A 24,851-nucleotide genomic window follows, 5' to 3' on the forward strand; every position below is an offset into this window, starting at 1 on the left:
TGATTGAATCTTTTAGGTTGAATCCATCTTCTCTCTGTCTCTCTCTGTCTCTCTCTCTCTCTCTGTCTCTCTCTCTCTCGTGTGTATGTGTGTGTGTGTGTGTTCCCCCAAAATTTGAGGCAGTAGCTAGAAACTAGGGAAGAGAGTACTTTTCTATACTGAAATTTTTGTTCAGATGTTGCAAGTTCTTGAACTTAAACAGCTCGTGAACCCAAGCTGGCAGTGAGCAGGGGCGGGGGTGGAGAAGGAGCTGGAATTGGTGATGTGTGGGTTCAAGTTCATGTCTCTGGTCTAAATGGCTTCCTCCTCCTGTCTGTACCTGGTGCAGACACTGGGCAGCCTCCCTGTGAACAGCCTCCCTGTTCTAGGGCAGTCTCCCTAGAACTACAGCAGCTCTTCTACCCGCCCTGTCCCCTCACTCACGTGATTCCTTCCAGAAATCTTGTGGTAGCAAAGCTCCCCGGCTGCCTCTGTGAACAGGGGTGCTCCTGCTGCTGGAGGCAGGGCTAGTTTGACCTTGTTGTTGTTGTGTAGTCACTAAGTCGTGTCCAACTCTGCAACCCCATGGACTGTAGCTCACCAGGCTCCTTTGTTCATGGAATTCCCCAGACAAGAATACAGGAATTGCCATGCTCTATTCCAGGGGATCTTTCCAACCCAGGGATCAAACCTGTGTCTCCTGCATTGTCAGGCGGATTCGTTACCACTGAGCCACTAGAGTTGACCTTTAATTGACCTACTTCTGCTTCTCGTCATTCAGGGAAGGGGTGAATTGACTTTTCCCATCCTATTAAAGAAATCTTTATTTCTTTTCCTGTTTAAAGTGTCTGTTTCCATCTCTGTGAATTGCTTAGCTGATTGGCCTCCCAGGGCATGAACTTTGGCTTTGACATATGGCTTTGACTTGTTCTTAATACATAAACCTCTGACCTCTACAAAAAGGAACCTGTTAGCTTGGTGCCAAGCTTTGCTGGGATGTTCTAAGGCCCTGGGACTTGAGGCAAAAAGCTCATTGGCCAGGGAGAAAATGATTGCATTTCACATTTTAAAGAGAAGAAAATGAACTGTGTCCAGTATGAGGAGGAACAGAGAAGTCTCTCTTTATGCCTCACAGAGATGTCAGGAGAGGGGAAGTGACTTCTTGTTAGAACATACTCAAGCTCTGAGTTAGACGCCGCAAAAGTTTACTACATGTAAATTTCAAGACCGTTGCTTGAATCTTTGATGTCCTAGTTATCTTGAATGTGGGAGTTAGAATTCTAGCAGGTGGGCAATTGAGTTTTCCCATCTGATTTTAAAATCTGTGTATATAGATTTAATGATAAAGAGTCTTTGCTTTTGAGGAACAGCCACTGTTTTGGGAAAGTGAGAGTGCTGACTTTTTCAAAGGGCAGGAAAGTGACTTAATCACTGACTCTAATGAGTTATACAACTTTAATCGACTTTGTTTGACTATTTTTTAATCACTTAAATGTGTGATTAGCTATAGTGGAACAGCAATAATTATTTGACTCCCAAATCAGTATGAATGTAAAAAGACTCTTTACCATCTGAGTCATCAAAAAGACAAATGGTAATGTACATTTGTCTGGGACACTGCCGTTTACATGCTTATTTTTATGTGTTGTCACAGTTGAAATGCTTCAGCTCTTGGCATCGGGTGATTTGAAGGCAAAATGAGGAAGGAGGGGGCTGTACGTTTTCTGTTCTAGGGACTGAGCTGGGCAGGAACTATGTACCGTTTGCTTCCGTTTTACTTGGGCTCTTGATTCATCTGAAGCTCCTGAAACTTTCTCCCAGTAGACCCCGGAAGAATGTATCATACTTGGGAAGACGAATACATGTGCCTGATGAGAGTACTGGAAGAAGAAGGGAAACCTTCAAGGAGTCAAGGAAAACAGGTGGAAAGGACCATGTGCAAACATCTGCCCTTGGTGTATCTGGTGATCTCCTCGTCCAGACCATGAATGTGTTCACAGTACTGATGCCCTGGTCCCTGACCTCTAGTTGTTGCTCAGTGAATCCTGTGTAAGAACAAGAGATGGGTCCAGAGATGCAGAGAATGTTCTTCAGGAGACAGGAAAGGTTCGGGCCAGCAGGGGGTCAGGGGAAACCTTTGACATCTGTCGTTTGTATGTAGGGTTCAGGTCACTGGCTAAGCATCTATTGGAAGGGTTCTGCAGGTAATGAAGAAGTGTCAACCTCCACTTTCCATCTTAGTCTCAATCCTGGAGTCCCCTGGGACTTACCTCTGTGTCGCCGGCTTCAGGTGGCTGGGACACGAAGGCTGGCTGGTCACACCTAATGGAGACCAAGCCCCACCAGTGCTGTGGGCAGTCAGGTGAGGGAGGGATTGAAGTCACCAGGTTCTTTATACGAAAAAGGTGGTATGTATAGGTTTTCAAATTTCACTGTCTATGGTTCAACCTCTGAACCTCTGTCCCAGTTCAGAGGTTGAAGCCCTAAGAGGCACACAAGCCGCATATTAGGAGATGTCAGGTGATTCTCTCTGTTCCTAAGAGAGCATTTGCTCCCTCGACACCTGCAGAGCAAGCAGCACGATGCGGTTCAGCTTGGTGTCCGGGTGTGAAAGGGACCCTGACATATCTTTTTTGCTTGGCTTCAGTGACAGCTCCTGTGTTTCTTTGCAGCACACAAATCCCGCACCCTGCTGTCTGGGAAGCTCTCCATTGCCCTCCCCCCCACCTCTTAATGGCCTGGTCAGGCCCCTCTCAACTCCTGGATGGGACCCCATTTAAGCTCACCCCTCCTATAAGCATCGTTCTCATCCCATTTCTCATGCTTTCATCCCCTCTTCCTCCTGCCCCATCTAACTCTATCCTCATCGGTCTTACCTTCTAGAAGCTTTGCTTCACCGTACTCATCCCTCTGATCTACTTTCCTGCTTCTTCCTGGTCTCATATTGCAAATCGTTCAGACCAATGGTTTTCGAACTTCAGACCATCTCACAATCACCTGGGGTGGGGGCACTTTCTTCTTCTTTTTTTTAATTTTATTTATGTTTGGCTGTGCTGGGTCTCTGCTGCTGCACAAGTTTCTCTCTTAGTTGCAGTGAGCAGGGGCTACTCTCTAGTCACGGTGCTCGGGCTTCTCATTGCAGTGGCTTCTCTTGTTGCAAAGCATGGGCCCTGGGGCGCGCGGGCTTCAGTGGGCTCAGAAGTTGTAGCTCCCGAGCTCTAGAGCACAGGCGCAGGAGTTGTGGAACATGCGCTTAGTTGCTCCGTGGCATGTGGGATCTTCCCGGATCAGGAATCAAACCCCTGGCCCCTGCATTGGCAGGCAGATTCTTTACCACTGAGCCAGGGAGGCCCGGGAACTTTCATTTTTAGCAAGCACCCATGGGGCACCCATGCTTAATATCAGATAGGAAACTGACTCAGAAGGGTAAGTGTATCCTTAGTCATTTCTGTGAGCAGAGCAGAATATGTCTTTGACTTCTTTGTCATAACCTTCTTTCATCATTCACTGGGGATCAGGATCTGCTTTCTGGGTGACTCTTGTACAAGGAGAGCCCACCAGGAACAGTCAATGGTCGATGATAAGCCTCCTCCCCCGAGTCAACCAGCAAATGTGTTGGGAACCCGTTTTGAGACTGTAGATAAGGTCTCCTGGGTATCGGGTAACATGACCTTAGGGAAACAGGAGAGGTGTGGGGAATGCAGGTTGCTGCACTTCTCTTGGGTTCTCATGATGGAGTGTCATTGTGGAGGTGGCCGTGGTGGTTGTTTTCATTAAGATGCCTTTCTGAGGACAAGGGAGCCCAGAAATTCCTTTACTCAGAGCTCTTTCCTTCAAATCACTTCAGTATAGCTCTGAGTAGTTAGGGTCTATCAGGTGTCAACACTGACTTTACTTGTTTATTTGTCTGCCATTTGGATTTGAGACTCTTAAAAAAATTCTCCTGCCTGATGATTTAGTATTCCCTAATTTTCTGTTTGTTTGAAAACTGTATTGTGAGTGTCGAGTGACGCATTCTCTGGCCTTCCTGGATCACTGTTCTGTGTCAGGCCCCCTTCCCTTGGACAGGGTGTCCCCCTTAGTGAGGGGAGAGTTGGGTCCCTGCAGCTCTGAAGAAAAAGTGTCTGCACCTCATGATGATCTAAGAGACAGATTCTGATCTTATACAATAAACACCTAGGTGTCTGTCTGTCACATCACTGCGTCAGGACCCTTTGTGTGTAGGTGCTCTGACAGATCAGAAGCATCCTTGATATCTCCTTAACCTGGGTCAACATCTATCTTTGATCCCCTGCCCCTCAGGGGAGCTGTGCCCTGGATGCCCTACACCTGCCTACATTTTGTATCTGTCTGTGCTTTACCTACGGTGTACATTTCTTTAATTGTAGTAAAATATATATATAATTTAATACTTTCAACTATTTTTAAGAGCACAGTTCAGTGGCATTGAGTACATTTCACATTGTCATATAGACATCACCACCACCACCTCCAGGGCTTTTTCATTCCCCAGCTAGATCTATCCCATTAAATACCAGCTCCCCGAGTCTCCTGCCCCTAGTTCCTGGTAACCACTCTCCACTCTCTGTCTCTGTGAATCTGACTCTTCTGCTCACCTCTCCTCTGTGGAATCTTACAAGGTTTGACCTTTTATGACTCTCTTGTTTCAGTGAACGTAAGATCTTTGAAGTTGGTCTATAACATGTTCATAACGTGTGTCAAAATCCCATTTTTCAAGCTGAATAATATTCCACTGTATGCATCTTTCAGTGTATATCTTTTTTTGTTTTTGTTTTTGTTTTTTTTTAATTTTATTTTTAAACTTTACAATATTGTATTAGTTTTGCCAAACATGAAGCTCACCTTTATTTTTTCTTCCCCTGAGAAACTGTTGACTATCCTGTCTTGCTCTAAGCTATCTGGATTGTTTTGCCCGAGATTCATTAGCAATAGATTCAAAATCAGCAAGAAATTCAAATGATTAAATTCTCACAACAAATGTTAATATTCCTTGTTTGAACATTTACTATAAAGCATTAGTAAGTCATTTGAGTGATCAAAATAAGCCTTTTCATTATTATTTTTTTTTGGCCACACGGTGTGGCATGTGGGAACCCTGACTAGGGATCAAACCTATGTCCCCTGCATTGGAAGCATGGATTCGTAACCACTGGAAGTCCTATAAAAAATGAATTCTTGAATATAGCAAGACTGACATGTTTCATTCTACCCATCTGATAAAGAAATATCTGTGAGTCATAATATTTCTTATTTTTGAAAGTACTTTTAAGCCTTTTCATCTCTGCCTGCATGGCCTGTTTTAAATCATTTTACATAATCACACAACGCCAGATTTTATTTGCAGACTTGCCCTAAATATTACCGCTAACTAAAAATCACCAAGTGTTTCACAATGCCGGTAAAATGAGGAACCTGGAACGTGCAAATAGCCAGTATGTGATAAAAGGAAACGAAACAGTTGGGACGGCTTCCCAGATGAAGGGATTGCCCTGTGGATGGGGATTCTGCCCCCAAATTAAGAGTCTGAACACGCAAATAAAATCCACCAAAGAAAATGGGAATACCATTTACAGCTGCTGCTAGCATACAAAACACTCCTTTCGAAGGCTGTAAAAATATATCTTGTACTTTGGAATGTCAGCCCAGCCATCAACTATAGTAGCTTATGGTAGATTTCATTAAAACCATCCCGTGGCACTTTGTAATTTTAGAAATGCACTACTAACTCACTATAGTGTGTGTCCCAACAGTTGTTAGTCATCATTTCACACTGCCCTGTACTGCCTTGAATTTCAGCTCATTTTCCTGTCCACCGGGGCTGCCCCAGTTGCTGTTCACACAATAGGGAATTCAGGATGACATCATACAGTGGTGCGCCCGGTATCGGCATCTCTTTTCAGCACGTAGATGCCCACCCCACACAGAGTAATTAACACTCTCCCTTGTTCAGAGTGCCTCCACATCATTTTCTCACCCAGTCACATCCCTGCCTCCTTATTTCTCTCCTGATTTTGCTGTAGGTGTGAATGGCTGGTTTTGCCTTTAGAGAGCTATTTTAAGGGGTCAGCCTAGGTTTGAGTGTTTCTCCCAGACCACACCGTATCTCTGTCTTCTCACCTGCAGATGGGGATACCAGTAGTAGCATCTCCTGGAGCAGAAATGTTAACTCCACGAGAGTTAACGCCCGCAGAGCACTTAGCATTGCACCCACCCCACCGTGCTGTCAGTGAGGGTCCAGGTCTAACTGGCTTCTTCCCATTATCACACCAAGTGTGGTAGGAAATGGCTAGTTGCTGGTTCGGGTATTTGACTCTTTCCCTTTTTGTTGGTTTTGTTTCCATTTCCTCCACCCAGAGGACAGCTGCCCCTTGTCCTGCAGGGATGCATGACTGGCATCAGCCAACACCGCCCCGGCCGTGATCAGGCCGCACACTCCCTGAGGGTTTATCAACTTGATCCTTTGTCATCTGATGCCTCATCATTTGACCTTGGCAACGCAGAAGATGGTACTTCTTATCTGGATGCTTGGCGATAATGTCCACAGCTGTACGACAAAGTTTATCTCCCTGGTTTTTCCCATTGAGCAATGTCCCTGGGGAATCTTTGACTTTTTCTTCCTGTTTCTCCCTACACACACACATTCATGCTCCCCGTCATTGCCTCACATTTTAGGAAAGACAAGATGACTCTAGAAGGAGTCTCAAAGGAGAGAGTGGTCCAGCCATCCCCAACCTTTGTGGCACCAGGGACCAGTTTCACGAAAGACAGTTTTTCCACAGACTTGGTGGGGGTGGGGAGGGGGGGATGATTTGGGGATAATTCAAATGCATTACATTTATTGTGCACTTTATTTCTATTATTACATCAGCTCCACCTCAGATCATCAGGCATTAGATCCTGGAGGCTGGGGAACTCCTTTTCTAAGCCACCTAGTTAAGAACTGAAGTTGGCTGGGAATGGGACCGAATCTAAGACTGGGGATGAACCATAGTGATTCCATTGCTTGTCTGCTTTCTTGCTTCATTCATTCATTCAACCAGTCATTCATGCATTCATCTGATATTCACAGGTCCTTGTTTTAAGCTAGGGATGTGCCTAGAAGTGTCTAGGTGTTCTCCCTCAAGTTTACATAATCCTTTAGCCAGGAGACAATGATGGTTTTCAAGCCAGAAAAGTTTAATTGGCAGAAGAGAAGTCCCAAGGGAGATGGAATTAATAAGGGGCTTTCAAGGGTGGATTCAGTGCTGGTTGTGGTAGTAGGGCGGGGAATAGGGACCAAATGTGGAATGAGGACCACATTTCCTCAGTGGTCAGGGCCCACCTGGAGTCAAGTTTGAGAAAGCCTCAAGTATTGCATGTTATTGAGGATGTTGGTGAATCTCTGTCAGCTCTCCTATTTATAGCCAAGAAACAAATAAAGTAGGCTTAAAAGAAACGGGCAATTTGATCTTATGCACAGGCCCGTAGGCACACTTTCAATCGTGATTTGTTCCTGAATCTTTAGGCCAATTCTAAGCCTTGGGATTTCAGAAGGACCTATTACCTTCATCTTTTTTCTTAATGATTTTTAAATTCTTTTTATTTTTTAATTGGAGTATAGTTGCTTTACAATGTTGTCTTAGCTTCTGCTATACAATGAAGTGAATCAACCACATTTATACATACATCCCCTCCCACTTGAGCCTCCCGCCTGCCCCATCCCACCCCTCTAGGTCATCACAGAGCACCAAGCTGAGCTCCCTGTGCTCTGCAGCAGCTGCCCACTAGCATCTGTTTTACACATGTGACTACTGTAGCCCACCAGGCTTCTCCGTCCATGGGATTCTCCAGGGAAAAACACTGGAGCGGGTTGCCATTCCCTTCTCCAGGGGATCTTCCCGATCCAGGGATCGAACCCGGGTCTCCCGCATTGCAGGCAGACGCTTTAACCTCTGAGCCACCAGGGAAGCCCCATCTTACACATAGTAGTGTATATACATCAATGATGCTCTCTCACTTTGTCCCACCCTCTCCTTCCCCCACTGTGTGTTCTCTCCGTCTGTGTATCTATTCCTGCCCCACAAATAGGTTTATCAGTACCATTTTTCTAGATTCCATACTATATGCATAAATATATGATATTTGTTTTTCTTATTAGCTTCGTCTTTATTTGTACATAATTGTTTTGGTAGTTATAGAAGTCATTCATGCCTATTGTGGAAACTTTGAAAATGAGGGGAAATATGGAGAGACTTACCTATGAGTTGGGAGATAATTAACGTTTGGGGCTCTGTGTTGACTTTCTGATAAGGTGTGTGTGTGTGTCTCTAACATAATATATCATGAAAAATTTTCAGATCACCAGTGGAGTTGCAAACATGGTTTTCTTGTAATCTGTTTACCTGTTCTTCTCCATGTCCCTCTGTGCGGGCTGGGTCAAGTTTTGCACGTTTATAAACACAACTGTGGTAAACGGCCTTGTACTTGTTCACTGTAATTTCACTGAGTACATCTCCAGAAGTAGAGTTCCTGAGTCATTGTTTTACACGCTCCCCAAAGTTGCTGATAACATCCTCAGCTTGTGCTTCTGCCATGAGTTAAGGGCGTGGGGAAGCGGGAGGAGGAATCAGAGTACTCAGTTGCTTGCTTTCTCTGTGACACTCACCCCTACCAGGCACACTGACTTCTGTCTTTGCCTTGGGTCTCAGCTATGCCCTAATTGCTCATGTCTGGAGTCAGCCCTGGTCTTGAGGAACGTCTGTGGCACCAAAACCAGACCAGGAAATCATATGAGATAAGCAACCAACAGCTGGTGTGCTCCCCCTCTTGGGGTCAGATTGGTCTTTTTGCCAATTAAGGCAACATGGGCTCTCGCGCTGGGAGACACTGTGACCTCAATCCAGGAGTTTAGGGCAGTGGCCCCTGTCGTTTTGTGCCCAGGCCAACGTGGGAGCTGTCCTGGGAGGAGTAAGAGGAGGTAGGTTTCCAGTCTGGCACTGCCACACCGTTAGCTGTGTGATCCTGAGAGAGTTGTTCAACATTTTGCAAAAAGAAAGGCAGGTGTGGGAGTGTAATTGGTGCAGCCACTGTGAAGAACAGTATGGAGACTCCTCAGAAAATTAAAAATAGAGCTACTATATGATCCTGCCATCCCACTCCTGCACATACACCCAGACAAAACTGTAATTCAAAAGGATACATGCACCCCCATGTTCATAACAGCACTATTCACAATAGCCAAGATATGGAAACAACCTAATGTCCACCAACAGATGAATGGATAAAGAAGAGGTTTATAGAGAAGATAGAGGTTTATAAATAAGAATAGGTGACATATGTGTGTGTGTGTGTGTGTGTATATATATATATATATGATGGATATTAACTCAGCCATAAGAAAGAATGAAATAATGCCATTTGCAGCAACATGGCTGGACCTAGAGACTAGCATACCGAGTGAAGTAATTCAAAAAAGAAAGACAAATACCATATGATATCACTTATAGGTAGAATCTAAACTATGGCAGAAATGAACTTATCTATGAAACAGACAGACTCACAGAGAGAAAGAACAGACTTGTGGTTACCAAGTGGTGGGTAAGAAAGGATTGGGAGTTTGGGGTTCAGTTCAGTCGCTCAGTCATGTCTGACTCTTTGAGACCCCATGAATCACAGCACTCCAGGCCTCCCTGTCTATCACCAGCTCCCTGAGTTCACTCAGACTCACGTCCATCGAGTCGGTGATGCCATCCAGCTATCTCATCCTCTGTCGTCCCCTTCTCCTCTTGCCCCCAATCCCTCCCAGCATCAGAGTCTTTTCCAATGAGTCAACTCTTCACATGAGGTGGCCAAAATATTGGAGTTTCAGCTTCAGCATCATTCCTTCCAATGCATATTCAGGACTAATTTCCTTTAGGATCGAATGGTTTGATCTCCTTGCAGTCCAACGGACTCTCAAGAGTCTTTTTCAACAGCACAGTTCAAAAGCATCAATTCTTTAGCACTGAGCTTCCTTTATAGTCCAACTCTCACATCCATATATGACCACTGGAAAAACCTTAGCTTTGACTAGATGGACCTTTGTTGGCAAAGTAATGTCTCTGCTTTTTAATATGCTGTCTAGGTTGGCCATAGCTTTTCTTCCAAGGAGCAAGCATCTTTTAATTTCATGGTTGCAATCACCATCTGCAGTGATTTTGGAGCCCAAGAAAATAAAGTTTCTCACTGTTTCCATTGTTTCCCCAGCTATTTACTATGTAGTGATAGGACCATGGCTTAGTGATGGGATGCCATAATCTTAGTTGTCTGAATATTGAGTTTTAAGCCAACTTTTTCACTCTCCTCTTTCAAGAGGAGTGATGGGATGCCATAATCTTAGTTGTCTGAATATTGAGTTTTAAGCCAACTTTTTCACTCTCCTCATTCATCAAGAGGCTCTTTATTTCTTCTTCACTTTCTGCCATAAGGGTGGTATCATCTGTATATCTGAGGTTATTGATATTTCTCCCACAATCTTGATTCCAGTTTGTGCTTCATCCAGCCCGGCATTTTGCATGATGTACCCTGCATGTAAGTTAAATAAGCAGGGATACAATATACAGCCTTGATGTACTATTTCCCATTTTGGTACCAGTCTGTTGTTCCATGTCTGGTTCTAACTGTTGCCTCTTGACCTGCATACAGATTTCTCAGGAGGCAGGTAAGGTGGTCTGGTATTCCCATCTGTTGAAGAATTTTCCACAATCTCTTGTGATCCATACAGTCAAAGGCTTTGGCGTAGTCAATAAAGCAGAAGTAGATGTTTCTCTGGAACTCTCTTCCTTTTTCAATGATCCATGGATGTTGGAAATTTGATCTCTGGTTCCTCTGCCTTTTCTAAATCCAGCTTGAACATCTGAAAGTTCTCAGTTCACATACTGTTGACGCCTGGCTTGGAGAATTTTGAGCATTACTTCACTAGCATGTAAGACGAGTGCAATTGTGCGGTAGTTTGAGCATTCTTTGGCATTGCCTTTCTTTGGGATTGGAATGAAAACTGACCTTTCCCAGTCATCTGGCCACTGCTGAGTTTCCCAAATTTGCTGGCGTATTGAGTGCAACACTTTAACAGCATCATCTTTTAGTATTTGAAAGAGCTCAACTGGAATTCCATCACGTCCACTAACTTTGTTCGTAGTGATGCTTCTAAGGCCCACTTGACTTCACATTCCAGGATGTCTGGCTCTAGGTCAGTGATCACATCATCGTGATTATCTTGGTCGTGAAGATCTTTTTTGTACAGTTCTTCTGTGTATTCTTGCCACCTCTTCTTGATATCTTCTGCTTCTGTTAGGTCCATACCATTTCTGTTCTTTATTGAGCCCATCTTTGCATGAAATGTTCCCTTGGTATCTCTAATTTTCTTGAAGAGATCTCTAGACTTCCCATTCTATTATTTTCCTCTATTTCTTTGCACTGATCACTGAGGAAGGCTTTCTTATCTCTCCTTGCTATTTTTTGAAACTCTACATTCAAATGGGTATATCTCTCCTTTTCTCCTTTGCCTTTCACTTCTCTTCTATTAACAGCTATTTATAAGGCTTCCTTAGACAACCATTTTGCCTTTTTTCATGTCTTTCCCTTGGGGATGGTCTTGATCCCTGCCTCCTGTACAATGTCACGAACCTCCGTCCACAGTTCTTCAGGCACTCTATCAGATCTAACCCCTTGAATCTGTTTGTCACTTCCACTGTATAATCAAAAGGGATTTAATTTATGTCCAATTGTTGGAAAGTAAATGAAAAAGAAACACAACTACTTTCTATTGATATAAAATGTATATTTCTTTGTAGTCTTGTTTTTCAAATACTTTTAAAAAAAACATCTTGGCGCTCTCCCCCTTCAGTTCTCTCTTTTCTGTACCATTTGTTTACCTGGTGTGTTGGGCCTTAGTTGCGGCGTACGGGATCTTTGCGGCGTACGGGATCTTTGCGGCGCTGCGGATCTTTCCTTTGGTGCACAGTTTCAGTAGTTGTGACACACGGGCTCAGTTGGTCCATGGCTTCTGGGATCTTAGTTCTCCGACTGGGGATCAAACGCACGTCCCCTGCCTTGCAGGACAAATTCTTAACCACTGGACTACCAGGGAAGTCCCCTTCATAGTCTTTGTTTGTTTCATGTGAATGGGGTATTTAAATAGGAGGTTAAGTTGAATGTGAATGGGGTGGATGGGGTACTTAAATAGTAGGTTAAATTGCATATCCATAGTTTAATAAAGACTCTGTCTTTTTTTTTTTTTTTCTTATAGCTATGAAGCCCTATTTAAATTTGTTTGCTTTGTTTCATAATTGTTGGGTGAGGCAAGTCATTGTAGGAAGATCCATGACCAACTTAAAGAGGATATCCACATTCATTATTTTTGGCCACACACTGCGGCTTCTAGGGTCTTAGTTCCCTAACCAGGGAGCAAACCCGGGTTTCATGGCAGTGAAAGCCTAAGTTCTAACCACTTAGCAACCAAGGAATTCCCTCCAAATTCTTTTTATTCTGGGAATTCCCTGACAGTTCAGTCCTTAGGACTCCATGTTCTTACTACAGTAGGCCCTGGTTAGATCCCTGGTGAGGAAATTAAGATCCCAGAAGCCAAGGGGCACAGCCCCCTGTCCCTAAAATTTTTTTATTCTGTACTGGAATTGTATTTTAAGATTTTTAACTAAAATTATACCATCATAATAATTCAAAAGAAGCATTGAGAGTCCCTTAGGATGAGGATTCTGTAAGAAGAATAGTTTTCAGGAATGTAAATATTATGTTTTATAAACTAAATTTTTGCAGAGGATTATTTATAAACACAAACTGTATTCCATCCTATCTAATTATTCACTTTCAGAATCAGTTGCTTCTACAATTTCCTCCACTTCCTCTTTTTCCAGCAGCTCCTTTGCCTTCTGGTTCCTCATTCAGTTCAGTTCAATCACTCAGTCGTGTGCAACTCTTTGTGACCCCATGAATCGAAGCACGCCAGGCCTCCCTGTCCATCACCAACTCCCAGAGTTCACTCAGACTCACGTCCATCGAGTCAGTGATGCCATCCAGCCATCTCATCCTCTGTCGTCCCCTTCTCATCCCTCCCAGCATCAGTCTCTTTTCCAATGAGTCAGCTCTTCACATGAGGTGGCCAGAGTACTGGAGTTTCAGCTTTAGCATCATTCCTTCCAAAGAAATCCCAGGGCTGATCTCCTTCAGAATGGACTGGTTGGATCTCCTTACAGTCCAAAGGACTCTCAAGAGTCTTCTCCAACACCATAGTTCAAAAGCATCAATTCTTTGGCGCTCAGCCTTCTTCACAGTCCAACTCTCACATCCATACATGACTACTGGAAAAACCATAGCCTTGACTAGACGGACCTTTGTTGGCAAAGTAATGTCTCTGCTTTTGAGTATGCTATCTAGGTTGGTCATAACTCTCCTTCCAAGGAGTGAGTGTCTTTTAATTTCATTGCTGCAGTCACCATCTGCAGTGATTTTGGAGCCCCCCAAAATAAAGTCTGACACTATTTCAACTGTTTCCCCATCTGTTTCCCATGAAGTGATGGGACCAGATGCCATGATCTTCATTTTCTGAATGTTGAGCTTTAAGCCAACTTTTTCACTCTCCTCTTTCACTTTCTTCAAGAGGCTTTTGAGTTCCTCTTCACTTTCTGCCATAAGGGTGGTGTCATCTGCATATCTGAGGTTATTGATATTTCTCCCGGCAATCTTGACTCCAGCTTGTGCTTCTTCCAGTCCAGCGTTTCTCATGATGTACTCTGCATAGAAGTTAAATAAGCAGGGTGTCAATATACAGCCTTGATGTACTCCTTTTCCTATTTGGAACCAGTCTGTTGTTCCATGTCCAGTTCTAACTGTTGCTTCCTGACCTGCATACAGATTTCTCAAGAGGCAGGTCAGGTGGTCTGGTATTCTCATCTCTTTCAGAATTTTCCAGTTTATTGTGATCCACACAGTCAAAGGCTTTGGCATAGTCAATAAAGCAGAAATAGATGTTTTTCTGGAACTCTCTTGCTTATTAGGCACTAAAAATAAATGAGCTATCAAGCCATGAAGACATGGAGCTTCCATAAATGCATGTGCATGCTAAGTTGCTTCAGTTGTGTCCGACTCTGTGCGACCCCATGGACTGTAGCCCACCAGGCTCTTGTGTCCATGGGATTCTCCAGGCAAGAACACTGGAGTAGGTTGCCATGCCATCCTGCAGGGGATGTGCCTGACCCAGGGATGGAACCCGCATCTCTTATGTCTCTTGCATTGACAGGTTCTTTACCACTAGCGCCTCCCTAGGAATACCCCTTAAATGCATACTGTGTACTAAGCAAAAGCAGCCAATCTGAAAAGACTCCATACTGCATGATTCCGACTATATGACATTCTGGAAAAGGCAAAACTATGAAGACATAAAAACATCAGCGGTTGCCGAGGGAGGGGAGAGGGAGGGAGATAAACAAGCTGAGCACAGAGGCTTTTGAGGGCAAAAGTCCTCTGTATGATAGTAGAGTGATGGATACGTGTCGTGGTGTATTCACAACCACAGAATGGACAGTACCAAGCGTGAACTCAGAAGGTAGACTCTGGTGGTTATGGTGAATCATAGGTTAAATCGTAGGTTCATCCTTGGTAACTAACAAATGTAGCATGTGGCGGGGGGTGTTGGTGGTGGGGGATGTTGATGGCATGAGAGGCTGTGTATGGGGCAGGGCATACATGAGAACTCTGTACCTTCTCTCAATTTTGTAGTAAACCTAAACCTGTTGGAAAAAAAAAAATGTCTTTAAGAAAGTAAGAAAAACAGCGTGAGTAGAAAAAGTAGTATTATACTTAGGAGCTTCTGTCTCAAATTAAAATTTTTGAACCTCTAGTAATATCTGCTTTTTCTGTTCCCACAATTTCACTCATATGTTGTTCATCAACCTTAACTCTTAACTCGGGGGTTTTGGCTCCCTGTTCGATCAAGTGTTTCATTGAACTTAGCCAAAGCCAGACTCTGAGCAGCCTGGGAATAGTTCAGAGGCTCTCCTTCATCCCAGTACATGGAGCATCTCTGGATGGTTTTGGTTTTGTTTGTTTGTTTGCTTTTAGGGCAGGGAGGAGCTGTCCTGCCTCTCCTGATGGTGGTTAGGTTTACAACGTCGTCTCCTTAGCCGACGCAAGAGCTGTGGTTCAGCCATGGCTCGGAAGTGTAACCTCATAAATGTCCCATCACTGGAATCCAGTCTATTTCAGCATCCACAGGCCTAATTTCTGCTTGTAATCTGATTACGGGGTCTGAGCTCTTCTAGCCTGCAGTGTCTCGCTTTGCGTTTACTCTACTCTCAAGGACACCAGTGCCTGACTGCCTTGCGCTGTGAAAAGCTCAACCCAATTTTGCTCAGACGGGCCGCAAGCCGTGGCTGCTTGAGAATTAGCTGTAGAGCAGGCTCTGTCCCCGAACTTGATGTGTGCAGCCATGTTCAGAAGCCCAGGGATTCCCAGCTACCTGGGCACTTTCAAGTTCTCTGAGAAACAAGGTAAGGCGAGAGAAATGGAAAATGCCCTCAAGTGTCTGTTTAATAGCATCATGAATGTCTTGCATCTTCCATTTTACCCTGGATGCCCCGTTATACTAGTCTGTGGTTTTCTCAAAGGATGCTTTAAATATCTCATTGACTTTATAAATTAGCTTATCTTAGGATCGTTGAGAAAGGTGGCTTTTTTTTCCTGTTGTACGTTAAAGAAATTGCTAAACCACTAAAGCCTTTATGAAGGAAACATTGCAGATTATATTGGAATGCTCAAACTTTGGATTAAGTTCTGGATGTGCTGTACTTTAACTGAAGTATTTTTCTAAACCAAATGTTATATCTACTAAATTTTTTCCAGTAGGCAGTGGTGTGTGTTTGTCTTTTTATGAAATCTTCATGGGAGGCTGTTTGGAACAAAAAATGTTGTCTTCTTAGTGGCTTCCTTTTGAGCCCAGAGGAAAAGATGTGCTTTCAATTTAACTACTAAAGTGGCATCTCACATTAGGTTCACAGATTGAGCTAAAAAGAAATCTTTAGGTTATCTTGAATATCACATTGGAAATTTGGCCATTGTCTATGAAAGTATTTTCCAGTCCAAATGCACGACTGGGAAGAGATTTGGACAACTGAGGCGTCACATTTAGGAATTTGCTTCTGCAATATTTGATAGCTTTTTGAACCAAGTTCTCTTTTTCTAAGCACATAACAAGGATATTTGTGTCATTAGCCAAAAAGCCTAGATGTTTAATTGGCATTATACCTTTGTATTGTGTTTCTCTAGTTGGTCCGAATTTCCAAATTCCAGGATTCGGAATGTATTTGATAGGTAATGACATGTCAGCATCTGGTATATCTTGTACCTCCTTTTCCTCAAGCTCTGCCCCTAAATATTAAGCAGTAAAAGGCTCTTCCATAAGGGAAGAAATTTCTGTAAGTGGTCTAATTGTGGTTTTCTGGGTGGACAAACAGTTGCTATGCCAAAAGCTGTAAAACAGATTACTTACCCAAAGCTGGTTATAAATTTGCCTGTGCCTGGTTTTCATTAACCAGTTCACTCTGATGTGTGTTTTTGCTGGATGTGATTGTTACCAGCTGTCTTTACGTAATATATGTCTTGTCTTCAAAAATAAATAAGTGGTGAATTTGAGGTGTCATTATCATTTAGATTTTAATGAAGTCAATAAAAACACAGCTGAAGTGTCCCCTCCACTGTTCATCAACCCCTCATGCACCCCAACTCCTGCTGTGCCTTCTTTAAAAGCATCAAATATACCAGGCAGTGATGATTTTAAACCTTTCTGGTTACCTGGACCAAAATTGTTTAATTTTTTTCTCCTTTTTTGCCCCTGAGGATAATAGCTATGTTTTTCAGTATTTAATTGCTTTGGAGTTTTTCTTGTAACCATAGAGAATTTAAATGGTAGTATTGAACTATGTCAGAATTCTTTTTTAACCCATGAAGTATCTTGGCTACTATTAACCAAACACAAAACAAAACAATTCCTAAGTATAATGCATGTGGTGGGGTTTGATGCTTAAAGGTGTTTGTATTTTCTATATTCATATTTCTGGTTCACAGTTTCCTTTTTCTTAAATGGTCTCAAAGGGAGCGTGAAGAATTTTTTTCCCCATTGGAGTTTATCTATTTATTTTTTTGGTTTTAAGTTACTGTGTGGGTATTTCATTCTTACATTATTTCTTTCCCCTTAGATTTGAACAAGAAAAACTTAAGCCTCGTTGGATTCCCGTGTCAAAGGAAAGTTCCAAGGTAAAGAAGTCTTTGCTCAAGAAATCTTAAGTTTCAAAGATTTGTAGGAGCTTTAGAAATTATTCTCCTAAATTTCTAATCCTTGAGTTTTAAATGTTTTTAAAAAAAATATTTTCTCTCCAGAGTTTAACTTATTAAAACATGCGAAGCAGGCTGACTTAGCAGTGCACTCAGCCAGCAAAGATGCTTTTTGTACTGGCACTAGTGGTAAAGAATCCCCATGCCAATGCGGGAGACACAAGAGGTATGGGTTCGATCCCTGGGTCAGTAAGATCCCCTGATGTGGGAAATGGCAACCCACTCCAGTATTCTTGCCTGGAGAATTCCATGGACAGAGGAGCCTGGCAGACTACAGTCCATAGGGCTGCAAAGAGCCAGACTGAACACACACATGGGAACTATTTGCAAAATGGCCTATTGGTATCTCTGTAATTGCAAACTTGTAAAGGGCTTTTCTTTACAAGTTCGTTTCTTTCTTATATCTGCCTCTAAGGATATGATACCTTTTTTGCAATCTATCCTTTTAGTAAGGGAGCTTTTGGCTTGTTGTTGTTCTTTTTTTTTTTTTTTTTTATTGAAGTATATTTAATTTACAATGTTGTACCAATCTCTGCTATACAGCACAGTGAATCAGTTATCCACATATATGCTTTTAGTTTTTTAAGAAAGGATCTAGTCTTGTTCTTCCTCCCTCTGTCCCTTCCTTCTGACCCATTCTTCTCCCCTTACTTCTCTCCCTCCACCCATCCACCCAGTCACCTGTCCAGGTAAGTTCAAGTTGCCTGGTCTCTTAACCTTTCTGCCCTTCAATTCCATTGGCTGCAGGATATTATGGGTACCTATTTGATGTACCTGATATGCTAAAATTCCGTGGTACATACATCAGTGAGGTGAGATAATAGAAAAATTAAACTTTGTGCCTAATAAGGTAGCTATATTTCCGATGTAGCCTCACAGATGGCTGTCCCTAACAGGTTTTGAGATTTTCAAGTGGAGACACAAAATGATGGTCTCTGAACACACAGAGATGTGGATTTCAGCATTCACTTTATTATGCAGGAAGGCTACAACCCAGATCTACCCTTCATTCCACTTAGATGCTTTTGTTCCTAATGTATGACATAAGACATTGTTTCTTTACTTTAAAAGTTTGCATCTCAAAACATTGGGATAAGCTGTTGTGTCAGCAGTGCCCTAGCCAAGCAAGCTTGGCTCTGCGTTTGAGAATGTTAGATTTGACCTTCTGAACACACTGGATGGGGTAAACTTTGATGAATCTCATCCAGATCTTATTAATAGTATAAGGTAAACCAGAGCAGTGAGGAGGCATGGTCATCAGTAAGGCTGTCTTATTTGACTCATGAAACCTTACTCTTCTAGTACTCGATACAATCTCCCTTATTTCTCATCTTTGCTTTCTTTTTAATAGAAGCTAAGGCTTGTGTCTTAATTTGTTCACTCTCATAGACTGAGTGGCTTATAAAATTTATTTTATAAGTGGCTAGAAATTTATTTCTCATACCTGGAGGCTGGAAGTCTGAGGTCAGGGTGCACTGTCACGGGTGACGACCCTCCTCCAGGTTGCCCACTGCCCTGTGTCTTGCATCCTGTCTTGTTGGAACGGGCACCAGTCTCATTCATGAAGGCTCCACTCTCATGACCTAATCACTTTCCAGAAGCCCCACCTCCTAATATCTTCACCCTTGAGGGTCAGGATTTCAACCTATGAATTCCGGGAAACACAAACATTCAGATCATAGCAACGTTGTTTTGAATACATCACTAGCAGGTTGGTTTAGCTGTTGTAGACTTAATACGTGACTAAGAGCAGGGACTTGATGGACATGAGTTTGGGTAAACTCCGGGAGTTGGTGATGGACAGGGAGGCCTGGCGTGCTGCGATTCATGGGGTTGCAAAGAGTTGGACACAACTGAGCATCTGAACTGAACTGAAGAGCAGGGAAAAAAAAGAGGAGACAGAAAAGTGCTGCTTTTTCAAGGGAAAATATGAAGTATGAGCGCAGGTCAGTCAATTCAAGGAGAGAGACTCAGAGGGGCACAGCGGTTCTCAAACAGTGGTGGTATTTCATGTACGCCTATTAAAACAGTGGCCCCCGGGCTCTGGCCCTAAATATAAAATGGGCTGGAAATACAAGTACCTGCCTCCTTCAGAGAAATCTAGTTACCCAGACAGGCCTTGTGGGATCTTAGTTCCCTGACCAGGGATCAAACCCATGTCCCCTGCATTGGGAGCATGAAGTCTTAACCACTGGACCACCAGGGATGTTCCCTCCCCTGTCTTGTAACTAAACTTCAGTAGAAGAGTTATTTATCGGGAAGCCCTTCACGGTATGGAACAGAATGTTCCTTATTAGGACATCCCATTTTTTAAAAAAGATAGAAGATAATAACCGCAGGATAGGCTGCTCTCACTTTATTTATTTATTTTTTTGCTCTCACTTTAATAAAATGTCCTTTTATTGTCTTGCTGGGCATTTAAGTAGGTTAATGGGACATGTTAAAAAAAAATTATCATGGAAGCATGAAGGGCAATCTTTTCTTGGATCACTGAAGCAGAGGAAAGAGCTAGAAGTATGAAAGAATTAGTCATGAAGAAGGGAGCTCCATTTCAGAGGAGACGAAAAACATATTAAAGGTGTTTCTTCATATTGTTGTTGTTGTTGAATTACTAAGTCATGTCCAACTCTTTGTGACCCCCATGGACTATAGCCCTCCAGGCTCCTCTGTCCATGGAATTTCCTAGGCAAGAATACTGGAGTGGGTTGCCACTTCTCCAGGGGATCTTCCCCACCCAGGAATTGAACCCATGTCTCTTGCATTGATAAACAGATTCTTTACAACTAAGCCACCAGGGAAGCCCCATTGTATTCATATTAGAAGCTTTTAAAATTTTAATTCCCCAAAATGAAGACTGTTGCATATACTTTAGTTATATGGAGAGACAGTTTCATGGTGTAATAGAGGATCCCACCTTTTACTGGAGCTGTGGCAACCCACCAAGGCCCAGAGAGGTGGTCTGGGCAGAGACCCCCTAATCCGCATGTAGCTGATAATGAGGAGGGACATAGTCCGGCATCCAGGGCTTGGGCTCCCCCAGTGATGCTGCTTTGGGTGCCTCTGATTCAGAGAATGAAAGGAGAGTGGCGCTAGGGCTGTAGGGGAGGACATTTGTAAGTGTTTAACCAGCCATTAGATGAGCAAGTGAGTTGCTCGTTCGTGACTGGTCCAGATTGCTTCACCAGTGCGTCCTGCCTGCATTTTCACTGCTGACTGGTGCCCCCACGTGTCAGAAGTCCAGGATAGAAGCGTGACTTGTCTCAGTCTGGTTTCGTATTGATTTGGGGAAACTTGCGTCCGTCACAACTCTTGTGACAATTCCAAGTCAGAGTCCTTGGTTCCAGCCCATCTTCCTTATTCTTCTTATGGCTCATCTACTTCCTCATCGGTTAGTAGTCATTGGTTACTAGACATTGTTGGTTGGTAGTCATCTTTGGTTAGTAGTCATTGGTTAGCAGTCAGAGGTTAGTAGTTGCTTGGAGGAAATTGGAGAGAGAGGTATTAACAGCAAGAAAGAAGTATAAAGGCGGCCATGTGGATTCCAGTAAGAAAATTTTACCTTGAGGATGGAGACCTGAAAAATACTTTATAAACATGCAAGCATACACATATTTTCATACATACGGGCAAGGTAGGCAAAGGTAATGAGCGATGTTTTCCCAATTATATGTTATTTTAAAGAGAAGAGAAGGAGAGGAAGGAAGGGAGGAAGGGATGACGTTATTAAATACATGCTCTTCTAATGAGTCTCAGTATTTGTCATGTTCTTTGCCCCATCATATCCACAGTGTGTAAAGTGTATACATAAAATACTTCAGGAGACTTCCCTGGTGGTCTGGTGGTTTAGACTTCACCTTCCAGGGCAGGGGCTGTGGGTTCAATCCCTGGTTGGGTAACTAAGATCCCACATGCTGTGGGGTCAAAAAAGACAAACCAGAACAAAACAAAAGCAGTGTTGCGAAGCCTTTAAAAATGGTCCACATCAAAAATATAAAATCTTAAAAAAAAATACTTCAGAGTAGTTGTCGTAAATATTTGAAATATTTTATTAGAGCCAATTCATTCACTGTACATTTATTGATTTTTTAAAGTATTTTTTTAAAATCAGCAAGTTAAAATGAGACACTTGTAATATGTTCCATAAATAGGAAAACAGGGTCACATCAGAGAATAAACAGAGGTACATAGTGTAGATTTGGTGCTAGTAGGTGGACACAGGGTCACAGGGTTCCTCCTTAAGGAGATGACCTTAAACTGAGGCCCAGACCAGGAGCAAGACTAGCCAGGATGGAAGGCAGCTGGAGAAAGAGACTTGAGGAGGAAACAGCATTCACAGTCAGCCATGGGAAGAGGCAGGAGAGATTTCCCTAACGTGCTATGGTTTTCATGGTTTCTGACCACCCGTGAGAGGCTGTCGTGCCCATCAATGCAGACACATCTGTAGTTTGTTTCAAGAAAGGAAATGCGTGTGAAGCCAGGGGTGTAGGGTGATGGATTGTGAACCCCACTCTGTGCAAGTTCAGTAAAATGTTTAACAAGAGGGTAGTTTTTTAGTCTTCCTTAAGCAGCTTCATTGAGCTTTTTGATGAGCAGATAAAAGGGGGAAAATAGAAACACAGATGTTCAGTTTTGAAAATAGGAGATAATATTTGTGCTCCAGTGGTCTGGAGCTGAATACTTCAGGGTTTGCATCATTCCTTGTAATATAGAATTTTCTTCCTGAGATTTTTGTTTCCCAAAGAAAGTACAGAACTTGTTGGAATGTTTCAAGTGGTTAAATAGTCAATTAAAATATTGATAGCATGTCACTCCTTAAGTAGGGTGCCATTCTGCAGTTGTTTAATGTTTTAAGTTTAGATTACATCATACCTCTATGATGGTATGATGTAATCATATGAAAAAACACTGAGAACCGTCACTGGATTCTCACTATTGAGAAGTCAGTGCTTATTCCAAGTTTTTGACCTGAGCAGGGGGTGTCTTAGGATTTTCAAGCCACCTGGAGTGTGGTTTTCAAAGCCTACTTATTCTCAAGACTTTTTATTAACTGATGAGAATATATGGCACTGCTGTTTACGAGTATAAGCATTCCACATTTATAAGCAGTAACTAAGGGTTTCTGATAAGCTTGGTTCTAGGAAGATGGGATGGCAGTATTTTGGAGTATACAGACAATCCTTGAAATTTAATTTGTATCTAGGATATAAGTGATTGGTACGCCCCCTTCATAGCTCCCGCAGCACTTCCTCAGTCTCCGCTTGGGCCTCTGTGGACACACCCCTGCAGGGCGGAGCCACAGACGGGACCATCCATGGGAAAGGTCAGGCTGGTGCTGGGTTTGTTTACGGGTTTATCACCACCTCTCTGGAGGTGATCATGTTGTTGGGGAAGATGAGTTGCCTGTTTCCCTAGGTTTGTTCTCTTCCTTTGAGGCCGCAGCTCTGGTCTTGCCCACTCCAGGAGCATTCCCCTGGAGGCCGTGAACTTGTGGGCTCCAAGTCCTGGGCCAGGTGCGTGCGCACAGTGTCAGAGCAGAAGGAGGTTTGCACGTTGCGTACTGTTCTTGCCGCGTGTGTGTCCTTGGCCAAAGCATTGGGCAGTTTCCTGATCTGTAAGCCGAAGACAGCAGTGGTCCCAGGGGTGTGTTTGCACACGCACACACACACATACACACGCACCCTGGTGAGTGTGCCCATGTTCCTTCCAACTTAGAGATTGCTGAGTCCTGTGGGAGCTTGAAGAGCAGCAGTGGGGGGAGTATTTACACCACCAGCAGGTATAAGAAACGGGTGCTTTGGGAGGCTGGGAATGGTGGGCAGAGCAAGGAGCTGGTTGGTAAGCCTGTACCAACACCGCATACAGGGTCTTATTTCCCCAACCAGGGATTGAACCCTCACCCCCTGCATTGGAAAGGCAGAATCTTAACCACTGGGCCACCAGGGAAGTCCCATTTCTTTTTTTTCCCCTGGACAAATTTTCATGAACCTTTCACACCTCTTCTCCATTCTTTGATTTTTGTTTGATTGAAGATATTTGTTACTTTAGTTTCAACAGCAGAAGACAGCGTGTAGATCACCTACACAAGTCACTGATTTTCTGAGGAAGACTGTAGCACAGAGAAGTCGAGTGATTAGTTCAAGTTTGCACAGCTACTGGTGGCCCTTGAAGAGGTTGTCAGTCTGAACAGAGGCATCCATCTCCTAGTGCAGTGATGTTTTTACCACCAGAGGCCACACATACCCTCACATCCCTCCCACCCCCTGCCACCTATGCTGATGTAATTATTTAGTTGCACCCCAAAATCACATTAATATAACCATGAATAATTGAAAAAAAGCTACCTATTAACTCCCCCAAATAAACTATTTTACTTATAATCTATACACACATGTTTAACTATGTACAGTAGTAACATAATTTTTTATGTTCTGTGATATCTCAGTTCATATCAGATACCTGGGTTTAAAAGGACTTTAAACATTTTCTTTTATTTTTTTTAATTATTTTTTTAAATTTTATTTTATTTTTTAACTTTACAATATTGTATTGGTTTTGCCATATATCAACATGAATCCGCCACAGGTATACATGTGTCCCCCATCCTGAACCCTCCTCCTTCCTCCCTCCCCATACCATCCCTCTGGGTCGTCCCAGTGCACCAGCCCCAAGCAGCCAGTATCGTGCATAGAACCTGGACTGGTGACTCGTTTCATATATGGTATTATACATGTTTCAATGCCATTCTCCCAAATCATCCCACCCTCTCCCTCTCCCACAGAGTCCAAAAGACTGTTCTATAAACATTTTCTTAATGGAATCATTTTTAGCTTTCAGAAAGAGTTCTTGCTTGAAGACAAAGAACAGCTTGATAACCACAAAAGAAGGATCGATGCTCAGCTTTTAGCTGCCCTTCCTAAAGGTAAGACTTCTAGATGGTCGACCAGTATCTAGAGTGTGTAAATGTATTATCTAATTTTCCTGGAGAACTCTTTCCCTAATCTCCAGCTTGGTTCTCCTCTGTGCCCCTTTCTGCCTCATCAAGAAAGCAACCTTAATTAAATGACCTCTTTTGTCACATTTTTATTTTTTAAATTCTTCTTTATTGGTATATTGTGGTTTTACAGTGTTGAGTTAGTTTCTACTGTACAGCAAAGTGAATCAGCTCTACATAGATCCACTCTCTTTTGGATTCCCTTCCCATTTAGGTCATCACAGAGCACTGAGTAGAGTTCCTTGAGCTATACCGTAGGTTCTTACTAGTTAGGAATCAGTCCTGAGTGTTCATTGGAAGGACTGGTGCTGAAGCTGAAACTCCAATACTTTGGCTACCTGATGCAAAGAACTGACTCATTGGAAAAGAACCTGATGCTGGGAAAGATTGAAAGCAGGAGGAGAAGGGGACGATGGAGGATGAGATGGTTGGATGGCATCACTGACTCAATGGACATGAGTTTGAGTGAACTCCAGGACTTGGTGATGGACAGGGAGGC

The 24,851-nt window shown here is 43.0% G+C and overlaps 1 protein-coding gene across 19 annotated transcripts in view; it reads left to right on the plus strand.

Moving 5' to 3' along the window:
• Window positions 1-24,851, plus strand: part of SVIL (supervillin) — a 255,948-nt gene that overhangs the window by 128,328 nt on the left and 102,769 nt on the right. For 12 of the 19 annotated variants that reach the window (XM_027559749.1, XM_027559753.1, XM_027559755.1 and 9 more), the window contains exons 1-3: window positions 15,446-15,521; window positions 17,226-17,283; window positions 24,189-24,280. In XM_027559749.1, coding sequence (XP_027415550.1) covers window positions 15,449-15,521; window positions 17,226-17,283; window positions 24,189-24,280 — 223 coding nt within the window. In that variant the 5' untranslated portion in view covers window positions 15,446-15,448. Of the gene's footprint in view, window positions 1-15,445; window positions 15,522-17,225; window positions 17,284-24,188; window positions 24,281-24,851 lie in introns of those variants that run through there. The other 7 variants (XM_027559758.1, XM_027559759.1, XM_027559769.1 and 4 more) reach the window with 1 other exon arrangement.

The sequence above is a fragment of the Bos indicus x Bos taurus genome, chromosome 13 (genome assembly GCF_003369695.1).
Source record: "Bos indicus x Bos taurus breed Angus x Brahman F1 hybrid chromosome 13, Bos_hybrid_MaternalHap_v2.0, whole genome shotgun sequence".
In the NCBI taxonomy this organism is placed as follows: Eukaryota; Metazoa; Chordata; class Mammalia; order Artiodactyla; family Bovidae; genus Bos; species Bos indicus x Bos taurus.